The sequence below is a fragment of the Manis javanica genome, chromosome 9 (genome assembly GCF_040802235.1).
Source record: "Manis javanica isolate MJ-LG chromosome 9, MJ_LKY, whole genome shotgun sequence".
Lineage (NCBI taxonomy): Eukaryota > Metazoa > Chordata > Mammalia > Pholidota > Manidae > Manis > Manis javanica.
In genome coordinates, this window is record NC_133164.1 from 109069978 (window position 1) to 109083087 (window position 13110).

Genomic DNA, 13110 nt, shown 5'->3' on the forward strand with positions numbered 1-13110 from the left:
TCTAGTGATAGGTGTAAGCAATGAAGGAGCAAAAACGTTTGCAAAGGAAATAGTGGAGACGAATGAGATAGGAGAATGGGGATGGGTAAACTTCCTAGAAGATGTGAACTCTGAACGGAATCTTGAAAGAAAAGAATGGGATAGCTAGATGGTGAAGATGCCAGAGGTTTTCCAGACAGAGGAAACTTAAGGGCGAATGCTTGGTTGAGAGGGGTGATAACAGCTCATGTTTAATAAATTACTTGCCAGAGAAGATACAAGGTCTTTATATATATAAAAAGCACATATAATCTTCACAACAACCCTGTAAAGTAGGTCCTATTATTATTTCATGGATAGGCTAATTTTCCCAAGTTCACACACCTAGTGTAAAGTCAAGCCAGCATTCAAATTAAGGCAGCATGTTTTTTTCAATATTAGGCTAGGTGGGGTGAGGAAGAGAAGTTGGAGGTCAGATCATAACTACCTTAGGGATTTGTATTTTAACATCACGGCAATGGAATATCCTTAGGGCAATCTTGTGATTACAAGTTTCTTTAGAGAAAGCCTTGAGGCAGCAGTGAGAAGGATGGAAGAGAGTAAGACTAGTTTAGGAGGTTACTGAGAATCCCTAGCCTACTGAAACCCCATCTCCTGTGGTAATCAGGAACTGAGTTATGGGAGCCCTTATAGTGCAAATGAAGAGGATATATTTGAGAAACAATGAAAAGATAGAAACCACAGGTTTAGTAACCAATTGGACCAATTTAGTGAGCTGGCAGAAGAAGGAGTCTATGATGATGCAAATATTTCAATCTCGTGTTTACTGAGTTAAGATGACTAGGACAACCAGGTGAGGTGTACAGTAAGTAGGAAGGATGAGTGTGGAACCTCTCTGAAGCTCACCTTTGTTGTCTGTGAGAATTGTATTAATACTACTTAATTCCTAGGATTGTGAGTGTTAGAAGTAATAGTTGCCAGTATACATAAAGAACTAGAACATAAGGTGCTCAATAAAGGATATTTATAAACATGGTATATTAGCCAGCTTGAGCTGCCATAACAAATACCACAAACTGGAGGGCTTAACAACAGAAATTCATTTCTCACAGTTCTGGAGGCTGGAAGTCCAAGATCAAGATGCCAAGCAGGATTGGTTTCTCATTAGGCCTCTCTCTTTGGGTTGTAGATAGCTGCTTTCTCACTGGCTTCTCATATGTCCTTTCCTCTGTGCACATGTGCACACATCCAAGCACATACACTCCTGCTGTCTCTTCATATAAAGACACCAGTCCTCTTGGTTATGGCCCTACCCTTTAATTACCTCTTTAAAGTTCCCCATCTCCAAATATAGTCATATAAGAGGCTAGGGCTGCAAACTATGAGTTTTGGGGGCACACAATACAATCAATGGATTATAATTATTCCCAGTGGTCCTCCCAGTTTTACCTGAGAAACAGAGTCTTAGCTCAGGCAACTGAAGTAAATGTTGTGTGGGGAGAGAGGATTTAGCAAGACCTTAAAAAGAGATTCCTGAAAGGCAAGATAAAACAAGGCATCAGATTTGTAAAAGTCAAATCTGACAGGCACATTTTTCTTCCTTGTGTTCTTCCACATCTGCTTTCAACCTTTCTCACCTACTCTTAGCTTCAGGAGGCTGACTTACAAGTACTGGATCAATAGGATCCCTGTTGAAGCTTCTTGTTGGAGATGGCAGTGTAAACGAAAGTGAGATCCAGCTATTAATTCTCTCAGCTCCCATCCTGTTGTTTTGCTGCAGGTTGATTGTGTCTTTACCAAAGGCCATAGCTCCTGTCAAGAGGCTTTTTGTACTGTTACCCTTTTTGAGTTCTGATGACCACTGTCTTCCCTTGTCCCTTCAGGTCTGCAAGTAGGAATTACTCCTTGTTATTGGTAGCACCAGCATACTAAGAATCCCTAGCCTACTGATGCTGGTGCAGACCTGACTGTAGAGCACATTAAGTTAAATAAGCTTCAGGTGCATGGAATTTGTCCCAAAAGATGTTATCATTTTTCTTCTAAATTTTTATATGCCACTCTGAAACCCCATTTCCTGGAATTTACATGTACACTTTAGAAGAAAAAAACCTTACAGACCCTAAGACCTCTGCAAGGATGACTTACGATTATTCTTAAGAGAATGGTACGGTCTCTCCATCCTGAGTTTAACATACTCGGAAAACGCCAAATACGCTGCACAAAAATTCCCCCTGCTGCATCCCGCACATGGTGGCACACTGATTGCCATAGTTTCTCAGAGTCTATCTAGGCTCAGCCTTGGGATTTCACTCCACAGCACCCACTACCAGAGTCAGCACTCAAAGTGAAACCTATTTGCCATCTCACACTGTACTCCATGATACCCTGAAATTCATAGTTCTCAGACTATAGTAAGTTCACTCAAATGTGGGTTCCCATTTTCACAACCAGAGATTCTGACTCAATAGAGCTGGTGCATAGCCCAGGAATCTGAGTTTTAACAAGCATGCAGGGTAGCTGATGCAAGGGGTCCTTATTATGAGGAACATTATTCGATAGCTTGTTTTCTATTATGTAACATTTACTATGCACTTAATATGTACAAGGAACTGTGATAATGCTTTGAAACACGTCTCTTCCAGGGAACATCAAAAGGGAGATAAGACACTTATACAAAAGCTAATAATATGAGTTAAAATGTGATAAGTGCCATAGCAGAAATATAGATAATATATAATGGGGGCTCAATAAAGGAAAGACAGTCTCCAGCTGCAGTGAGCAGAGAATGCTTTATGAAGGAATATGTTCTAATACTCAGTTCTGGATAAACATAGGAAGGAAATTCATAAACTTTTCATTTCACAGAAATGACAACTGACTTTCCTCTTAACTCATCAAGAATATAATTTACTTCAGACTCACCCATTATTATCAAATTCAGCCAGTCTCTAGAGGAAGGCTTTCTATCATGACTTGCAGGTGCATGGGTTCACTTTCCTGACTTTACAAAGAGATATGTTAGAGATACATCATACATGGTTTTACTGCTTCCATAGTCCTTTGCATATAGGAGGCACAAAATGTGTATTGGCTGAATGAATGAATGAATGAATGGCTAGGAAGTATAAATCTCAGTCCACAGAATCGGGTGTACAAGAAATATTGGTGTGATTGCCAAAGCCAAAGTATTCTTATGATAGAAAAGATAGGTTCAGTTTTTCAGTTTCTTATGTATCTGAGTGTTTGTTGGGGAGGAAGTATGCAGTAGTTACTTTTTCTTTAAATTTATTTATCTTGTAAAAAGGGGTAAAAATTCTTTATTTGAAAGAATGTAATGAAGAAAGAACATTTATTCTACCAAAAAAATACTCATAAATTCCTGAGTTAAACCATTTTAAGTAACTGAATTTGTATTTGCAGAAGCCCAAGAATATTGATGAATTGCATAACCATAAAAAGTACTCCCATTAACTTATCAAAATTACACCTATCTCAAATTCTATATACAAATAATTGCTGTTTAATAGCTTATTGTCACCTTATCGCTGACAAAGTAGAGAACTTCTGACACCAGTTTAACTCTGCTTATCAACTGGGTAAGTTATTTATAAAATAATTTCAGATGATAAGATTTGCCTTATTCTTAAGCTTTTGAGGGCAAAATATGTAATTAATGTAATATAAATATTAAATAGAGAGGAAATCCTGCTTCCTATTTCCAAACTCTTTCTAGCTGTAACCTATTTAGTTTGGATATTGAATACCACTTTCCATAGTTGTCCCTAGGTGATACAATATCTTTTCAGACAAACGGGTGTGATTTTCCCCCTTTGCTGTCAAATGGCTTCTTTAAATAGTCACCACGTGGACCATTCATCCCACCAACACGTTATTCCTTAGATTTGGGTACTAGGAAGTGTCTTGGACGGAGAGTTCCCTAGGAAGTCGGAGAGTGATCTCTCACTGTCATAAATCTCCTCCTCCTCCTCCTGGATCTTAATGAAGAACCTCGAGGACAATTCTAAGAAGCAGTTTTGGGTGTTTCCTAGAAATGTAAAATAGAGTTTTCTTCTGAAATTTATATCTGAGGATCAGAAGGCATTAAACTGCCTAGAGTTTCTATTAAGAAGGCCAGATATTTAGACAAATGCTTCCAACACCTCAGCCTCTGAAATAAAAATCCATATTTAAAATTTTTTAAAGAGTGTGTTAGGGGTTGAAATTAACTTTGGAACTGAAAAACTACCCATAACCACACATAACTATATATTCACTTAACCAGTTGTAAAGAGAGTTCTTTTTTGCTTGTGGTAATGTAGTAGAGATTGGCTAGAATGAACAGATAGGAAAGACATGATAAAACTCTTGACAGAGGCTTTCACTGTATTCCAAGCCCTCTCAGGCATGCACTCAAGCAAGTGCGCATGCACACACACACACACACACACACACACACACACACACACACACACACACACACACACACACACACACACACACACACACACACACCAAATAACAAGCATACACACCCTCATCACCTGGTCCATTCTTGAGTAGTAGCATTATCTGGATACTCTGAGTACATCTGAGGCCCAACCACTGAAGGTCTTCAATAAAAATAAAATGTGTGTTAGTGGCTTCTATCCAATAGCCAAGTGGTTGTTTAGACAATGTTAAAATATTTCTCACTGATATTTCCCACCAAAATTCAGGATAGCAGAATCAGAAGGGAAGAAGAAGGATCAGATCCACTGCAACTGGTAGAAAGTACAAAGCACATCACTTCTCACACTGTGCTATGCTTATGGGAGATGTATCTGTCTCCCTCTAAGCTGTGAACGACTTGACCCCAGAACTGGGTCTTTGCATTATCTGCATGCCCAGCTCAGCATGGTGCCCAGCACCCCTGGGTGTGTTGAATAAATGATGCTTTACATTTAGGACTAGTAAAAGAAAGTACTATTTCATGAAAATGGAAGTAAAGTTCTTGTAGCCACTTTCCCCTTCATCTAATAGTATTGTGGAGCATGCTAGGCATCATGTAATTTAATCCATAAATTGTTCAACCCGTGTATCTAAAGATAGGATTCCTTTAAAAATCATAGCCAAAATACCATTATCACACCTGAAATGTTAACAGAATTTCCTTAATATTATCAGATATATACTCAATGCTAAAATTACCCATTTTTCTCCAATTTTTTTTATAACTTATTTGGATCAATACCAAACTTAGGCATGTCATTGCATTGGTTGATGTATCTGTCTCTCTTTTATAAAAACTTTGTTTACTCTTTATTTTTGAGAAAAATTCAGATGTACATAAAAGTAGAAGAAGAAGGGTAGGGAGGGAGAAGAAGGTGGTTCAGTGAAAAGAAGGGAAAACCTTGCTAGTCACTGACTGGGGGTCTCGTCAAGAAGCATGGGCTCTTGGTTAACTTCACCTTGCTCGGGCATTGCCAGGGGCTGCCCCAAGAATAGAGAGCCTCAGCTGGAAAGGGAGTGGGAAGTATTTTTGTTTTTGTTTTTTTCTAGAAGGGGAATCTGGGCAGTGAATCTCTGTGTCTTTTGCAGAATTTGTAGCACCTGGGATATAATCTTCACACAAGTTTGGGGGCAACTCTTCTGGGCTCTGGTGGTCATTCCTGTCACCCTAATAGGAAGCAGAAGAGGGAGGTCAGTAGGACAAACTATAGCCCCTGTTGCTGCAGCTGGTGTCAGTGTTGCAAGTGGTGCTCATCAGCTGTTCCTTTATTATCCTGATTTCCCCTTGCTGATCTTGATAGCTTGCTGAACTGCCCCCAAACCCTCATTTGTGAGAAGCTGGAGTACCCCCAACCTTATCACCTTTACTCCTTCCTAGGAGGTATGAGTATGGAGCAAATTGGAAAGAAATAGGTTGATTTAGTGGAAGTTATGAGGTAGGAAAAAAAGAGAAGTCTCACTAGTTGACTTTCATGTCATGTGAGAAAATGCAGAGGGAATCTCCTAAAGCGTTTTAATCATGCAAAACTGTGCAAAGAACACTTATTAAACTATTCTGAATAACTCTGTATAACAGAGGACTCTCAGTACTAACGTGAAGCCCCCAACCATGATATGACATTGAGGGGAATGGGTCCAAAAAGGAAGGAACAGAATTTGCAATGTACTAGACCCCATGGAGAAAACCAAACCACAGATTTATAACCTAGATGAAGAAAAAAATAACAGTGCACATGAAACAGTTGGAAAATGACAGTAATAATGAGGTCACTGTCAGACCACTGGGCAGCGTAATAATCTCTTTTTGAAACACGTGAAACCAAAGAACAAATCTCCCTGCCTTTTGGAGAACTAACTTGGAACTTAGGAAGTCTAAGAAGTACTGGTATGTTGCTGTGGGGCAGTTACTAAATTCTAAAGATAGAGTGATATTTAAATATTATTAATGCTAGTAACATTTAATACCTATAGCATGTTGAAATTTCTAACCCATACTCAATGGGTTCTATTTGTGATTCTATTCTTGTGACAACTTACAGGTTTGATTAAAATTATAACAATGACAACTTCTCACTCATCTCCTTGCTGCTCTTTCCTGCCTGATTAACATGATGCATTGCTGCCAGATTAGTATATGTGATTGACACATCTGACAGTGACTGCCCAGTGAATCACACTCTGTTATCTTCTTTCTCTGAGTGTAGGTGAAACCTGTGATTTGCTCCTAACCAATATGGCAAAGGTGATGGTCACTATCTTGATTAGGTTACTATCTATAGCTTCAGCTGTATCTATATCATTATATTCATATCTGTGATGCCATCATTCTTGTGCTCAGTAGAGAGATTCTCTTTGCTGTCTTTGAAGAAGCTACCATGTCCTGGGAGGGCCTTTGGTAAGGACCAGGTGGCAAAGAACTGTGACTGGCTTGTAGGACCTGAGGGCCAGGGCCCTTAGTCATAGACCCACAAGGAAATGAATGAGCCAAATGAGTTTAGAATCCCTGTGTGATCCTGAGCAGAAGACCTAGTTAAACTGTGCCTGAACCCCTTTCCACGGGAAACTGTTAGGCAATAAATGGTGTATTGTTTGAAGCACCACTCTATGTATTGGTTAAAAGTCTTCAATGGCTTTTCATTGCCTTTGGAATAAAGTCCAAAAAGCTTTTAAGGGCATTCAAGGGCTCTCATTATCTGACCTTACTCTCTTTTCCCATGTTACTGTTTATTACCGGGTCTAGGTCCAATCTGAAAGACTATATCAACCTAGGAGAGAGCTCCAGGGCAAAGATTGCCTGTTGACAGAGTCCCCTAAAGAGCAGAAATAGCTAAGTTGTAATAATAGTTTCTCATTACATCTACTCCATGTTTTCTGTACCTTCCCCCAACTTAACTTTCTGTTTATTGTCTATGCCCATGTTTTACATTCCGTACCAGCAAGAGTTGTTTTTCTTTTCAGTTCTTCCTATTTTAAATCTTACCAATTTATCTAGACCTCCATAAACCTAATGTGATTATCCTCCTCAGCCCAGCCTAACAGTAATTCACCTCTTTTCTCCACTACCCATTTTTTGTATTTCTCATGTTGCACTCTATTTATTTTAGTCATATATCTTGGTGGACATTTGTCATTCTTTTTGGCTGCCTAGCATCCAAGCACTTTGCAATGTTTAAGGAATTCCCTATTTTGTGAGTCTTGGTGGAAAGCAGAGCCTGCCTTCCTCTATAGAAACTGAACTTGTCAAATTCTTACTTTCTCATCTGCACTTTCAGTTATGGTTCAATTAATATATCTTGAGCTGAATTTTCTGACTATATAAATCTCCTAAGATTTTATAATTTCTACATGAGAGGAATAAATAAATAATTTATTCAAATAAATTTACTCAGGATCAGCTTAGTGAAGGTAAAAATCCAAATTTTCAGGAAGGCTATACATGTAAAACACACACATATATTTATGTGTGTGTATATATAAATATGTGAATTTTCTGAACCAGAATTTCATTCATTAATATTTGAATATTTATTTTAGTCCTATAACTCAGGAGATTACACACATATATATGGACTTTGGCAGTCAATTTTTTAACTTGCTAGAGATTGTTAATAGTCTGAAAGCTTCTCATTGTATTCCTAGCAATGTATTTGAAACATAGTAAGTTTTTGATTAATATTTGTTGAGTAATTAACTTGATGTAGGAAAGATATCTTGATTTTCTTGACAAGCTGAGCAAGCTTTGATGTAGCCTGAGATTATCCTGTGGTAACCATTCTGTGCTTCTCCTATTTCCAAAAAGTTCTTATAAATTGTAAAGGGGATTATGAACTTAATGGTTTAAATGTATTCATTATCACAACAGATGGAGTGAGTACTGAACCCAACTGGCTGAGGAATTATTTTATTTTATTTACCATCATGTCCCTGCTCTTCCCCTCTCCCCCATGTGATCGCAAGGCAGTTAGTCAAAAGTAGAAAATGATAGAATTCCAATTTTCAGTACAGGACAATTTTAGAATTACTGATTTTCTAGTGTTCTGTTGACTTTCCTGGTCAACATTATGATTTTGTTCTTCTCTTTATGGTGGAGGCAGAACTGGTCCCTACAAATAAACAGAAATAGCATGTAAGAAACAGCACCTGAGACCCAAAGATGCTAAATGACCTGGTGAAGGAAAATAGGGTATGCCTCCTGGAACACTGATGGGTTTGTAATGTGTTGCTGGAAGGAGAGTGTCTAAACTGGAAAGAAGGGGAGGGAAAAGTTTGCCATTATTAAGAATAATAAATTGTTAACAGGAAGCCTTTTGATCAAACCAATACTTAGCTCTCTTTTGGCAAATTAGGAAGGAAGTGATGAGCTGCACTTGTTTCTGCTGTGTTGTAATTCCCTAATCCCCTGCTTTATAGGCCTGTCCAATAGGATTTTGCTACTCAAAGTGTGGTCCAAGGACCAGCAGCAATGAGCATTTCCTAGGAGTTTGTTAGAAATGGAGAATCTCAGGACCCCACTCCAAACCTACTGAATCAGAAACTTCATTTTAACAAGCTTCTCAAGGTGATTCATTTTGTACAGTAACTTTTGCGGACTGCAGAATTCTTACTTGTCCTATAAACCCGTTAGTGAGATGATAAGAGGAAAAGCAAAGCCATAGAATGAATATCTTTTCTATCTTTTTTACAGAACCGACAATTGGCTACCAGCATTGCACCAGTTTTAACACTTGGCTATCCTTTATTCATTCACTCAACAAATATTTGGAAGGAAGATAGGCTAGCATAAACAGTAATTAACATTTATTGAGCTCGTTTTATCTCCTAGACATCCATGAGGTTATTATGCCTATTTTGTAGATGGGGACATTGAGGAGAAGAGAAGATGTAACAGACGACACCAACTGTGTAGTGGAAGAACCGAGATCAGAACACATGTCTCAGTGAATATAGACCTTGAGCCCCACCGCTCCTTGCCACCCACCCGGGGAGTGTACGTTCGTTCTCTCTCCTCCACAGGAATGTTGCACAAGCGCGGACTTCTAGTCGAGTAGCCGAGTTCATCTTCTGGCGCTCTGTGTCGTAGCTAAATTCGGGGTCAGAGGGAAACTAACCAAATTCCAGATCTAACACTTTCTAGGTGCCAAGAGTCGCGGGCGCAGAAGAGGAACCTTGCAACATCCTGATCACAGGGAACTCCTAACACTTTCCATTTCATCTTCCTTCCGTTTTGGTCCTCCCAGCAGGGGTAGTCGAGGCGAGAAAAGAGCCTAGACCAGACTTCCCTTAACAAAGATGGCTGCCGTGCACTCCTTGTCCGCAGTTGCGCCGACGCCTCCGTCCGGTCTCCATGGTGACGGGGTTCCCTCTTTCGGCGCCCGTCTAGGCCAGGCCTGTATGGAAATGATGAGTTTCCTTCCCCCTCATTTTTGCGACAGTTGCAGCGAAAGTCACGGCAGTTGAGGCTGGTGTCAGCTGATTTACTGCAGCGGCGGCGACGGCGGCGGCAGCGACAGCGACAGCTTGTCTTCTCCGTGGGAGGAGGCGGCTGGCCAGAGGTTGTGGTCCCAAAGGTTTTCCCTCTCTGATCTGCCCACCCCATCCTCCCCGTACATTCTCGCCTTGGGCTCTTCGCCGCGGCGTCCGCGGGTGGTGGGACAGACAACATCGCGGCAGATGAAGCTGTGACAGGTAAGGGGGCTTCCGAGGTTACCCTGGGGAAATCCCAGCGCGCGAGGTGTTCGCAGCTGGAGATCAGGGGCCGAAGGTCAGGGGTCACAGGCTGCCCCAGCCCGAGGTGGCGCCAGCTGTCAGGGCGCTGCTGCTCAAAGCAATGCTGTGCTCCGCGCCTGCGGGTTCGGGCCCACCGCCAGGCGCCTTTGCATGGAATGTGGGTCCTGCCAGGGTTCTTTGGGGCGTCCTCCCCTGATGAGTGACATTTGATTCTGTTGACACTGGCTTTGGTGTTAAGATGGGACAGCCTCGGCTTCAGTGGCAATTTAAACGGGGTGCGGTGGTTAGTGATGCTGGGTGGATGGTTACTGACAGTGCTTTCGGGTCATGTTGTGCACGATTTTGGGGTACATATAGTCTCTCCTTATCTGTTGGTGCACCTCTTTAGTTTACCCTTGCCTAAGGTACCGAGTCGCCGGTTGAGAGTTTCATCAGAGATGACACCTCATGCCACTTCTCATCTTGCCCTAGGAATTGGTTTAAGAGGACACCTGCTATACCGCTCACCTATTATTAAAACGTATGTTTGGAGTCAGCACCACCCTGTCTCCGACTCAAAAATTGTCCTTTCTTTTATGTTTTGATTCACTTGCTATGCCGATTTCCCAGGTCTAACTAGGCAGAATTTGCTGGTCCTTAAGAGTTTTGAAACTATGGCAGCTACAGTTGCGTCTCAGGCAGCTTTGCTTTTGTTGATGCTGCGGATTTTAGGATTCAGTAGAAAAGCCCCAGCTTGCTTTCACTGTAACATTTGCCACGAGCCAAAAGTGGCAAGCGGTAACTTTTTGATGTTTATTGCTTAGGACTTAATGACAAGATGGCAAGAATCACCTGTTGTATGAGAAAAATTGAATTTTTGAGTTTTTAAACTTTTGTTACACACACACAAATTTTCTTGCTTTATGTGCAATTTATGAAGGTGGAGGGCAGCTTAAGCCTGAAAATAATGTGTTGAAATGCCCTTGTTATGAAGAATCGAAAACTACCATGATTTCATCCAAAGTAACAGACTTCCCAGTTATTTCAAATTGGGAAAATGAAACAATATAGATAATAAATGCCTTGTTAATTTCAATTAACGATTGTAGTAGAGAGATTTGTTTAAATGTCTGTTTTTAAAAAGCTACAGAACCCTCCTTAACAACAAAGCTAGGTATGCCTTTTACTTTTTTTTATTGTCACCCGTAGATAAATTTTAAAATATCTTGATAATTAGATAAATTGAAAGGACTGGGCTTTGCCTTATTTGAGTATCACTGTGGGAACTTAAATATTGAGGTAGTGAGTCTTGTATCTTACAATATCCTTTTATTTTTATCTTGGATATAAGTTCTGTTTTGAAGCAAAGGAAGTGGGGTGGTTTATCTGTATAACAGGCTTAGTATTGAAAACTTTAAATGTAGTGAACTGGTTTTTGTGCCTTTTGTCAAGGGTAATGACGTGTAGTTTTAGTAGTGTTAGGTGAATCCTTCAAGTTTGTTTTGAACCTGAGGTGCAGAGGATTGAGTTAATCTTTCTCAATTCAAGGATCATCATTGGGCTGTTCACTGTGTGTCTCCTGCTTTGTGTTGTTTTGATTTTTCTCCATTCTTTTTTTTCCATTTCCCACTCCACTGCCTTGCCCATCAATCCATAGGCAGCCGTTCTAACATCTGTGATGTGTATTCTCTGTATGGGTTACAGATGTTCCTGTGTATCCCAGATACTAGTCCTTTAAATATTACAAATATATTTGTTCCTATTCCATCATTTGTAACATTTTTCATGATGTCCTTCACTGAACAGCACTCTTTTTTGATGTAATCAAGTTTTTAAAAATTTGCCTTATGGTTTGTATTTTGGGGTTTTAAGAAGTCTTTCTCTGATTCTGTGTCACAAAGTTAATCTAATTTATATACAACTAACTTCATAGTTTTCCTTTAAATTTGTAGGAATTTAATACATCCAGAGTCTGTCTTTTTATATGTCACAAGATACAGATTCAGTTTATTTTCCATATATTGGGCCAGTTTTCCTAGTGTCATTCTCTCCTTTCCCCTTAGATAAATGGAGTCACACTTGTGTATTATAAGTAACCTGAACACTGTCTTCTGTTGATTTGGTTATTTGTTTGCACATAATCTAATACCATGCTGTTTTAATACTATGGCTTTGTATTATTTTTCCCTACATGATTAATTCTTCTAATTTATTTTTAAATTTATTTTGATATAATTATAGATTCACAGGAATTTGCAAAAAAAATAGTACAAAGAGGTCTAGTGTCCCCCAATGGTTACATCTTATATAACTTCACCCAATTTCCCTCAGTAGTTACCTTTTATACAACTATAGTACAATAGTAGCAAAAGCAAGAAATTGACATTGACACAATATGTGTATATCCTTCTGTGCTATTTTATTACCTGTGTTACAGGTATCTACCTGTACTACCACTGCAGTCAAAAAACAGAATTATTCCATCACAACAAAGATGTCCTTTGTGCTACACCTTTCTAGTTACACCCATCTCCCTTCTCCCTACTATCCCTACCTCTGGTTACTAATCAATTTTACATTTTGATAATTTTATCATTATAAGAGTGATATGGGAATGGGATTACACAGCATGTGACACTTTGAGATTGAGATCATCAAAATTGTTGCATAATTTGAGTCGTATTCCATGGTGTATATATATATGTATATATATACCGCAATTTGTCTAACCACTCACCTGGACACTGGGGATGTTTCCAGTTTTTGGCTGTTAAAAATAAAGCTGCTGTGAACATTCTTGTACAGTGTTTTGTGTGGATATAAATTTCACATGTTCTGGGATTAATGCCTACGAGTGTGATTGATGGGCGGTATGGTTAAGTGTTACGTTTAGTTTTTGAAGAAACTGCCAAACTGTTTTCTAGAGTGGCTGTGCCA

At 39.6% G+C, this 13110-nt stretch overlaps 2 protein-coding genes across 5 annotated transcripts in view; one reads left to right on the forward strand and one right to left on the reverse strand.

The window, feature by feature from the left end:
• Window positions 1-8381: 8381 nt before the first annotated feature.
• Window positions 8382-10129, reverse strand: LOC140843447 (uncharacterized). Of its 2 annotated transcripts, none has more exons than XR_012121226.1 (2): window positions 9446-9762; window positions 8382-8570 (listed from the first exon to the last, which is right to left on the reverse strand). XR_012121226.1 is itself a non-coding variant. In XM_073213124.1 (2 exons), the coding sequence occupies exons 1-2, from the start codon at window positions 10127-10129 to the stop codon at window positions 8486-8488; spliced, it is 639 nt and encodes a 212-aa protein (XP_073069225.1). In that variant the 3' UTR covers window positions 8382-8485. The 2 variants fall into 2 exon arrangements, 1 of the variants encoding a protein (XP_073069225.1); XM_073213124.1 differs by having other exon boundaries at window positions 9576-10129.
• The window catches only part of WDR7 (WD repeat domain 7), a 354103-nt gene continuing 350935 nt past the window's right edge, over window positions 9943-13110 (forward strand). For 2 of the 3 annotated variants that reach the window (XM_073213119.1, XM_073213120.1), the window contains exon 1: window positions 9943-10152. The gene's annotated coding sequence lies outside the window, so the exon portion shown is untranslated. The remainder of the gene's footprint in view (window positions 10153-13110) is intronic. The other variant, XM_073213121.1, reaches the window with a different exon arrangement.

What these genes read in the sequence shown, in the direction of transcription:
- LOC140843447 (XM_073213124.1), bottom strand. Translation starts at nt 10,129, where the DNA reads ATGTTGTCTGTCCCACCACCCGCGGACGCCGCGGCGAAGAGCCCAAGG. An exon ending in AGTGTTAGATCTGGAATTTG is followed by an intron (nt 8,571 to 9,575) that starts GTTAGTTTCCCT and finishes GTTTATTTGTAG; the next exon opens with GGACCAGTTCTGCCTCCACC.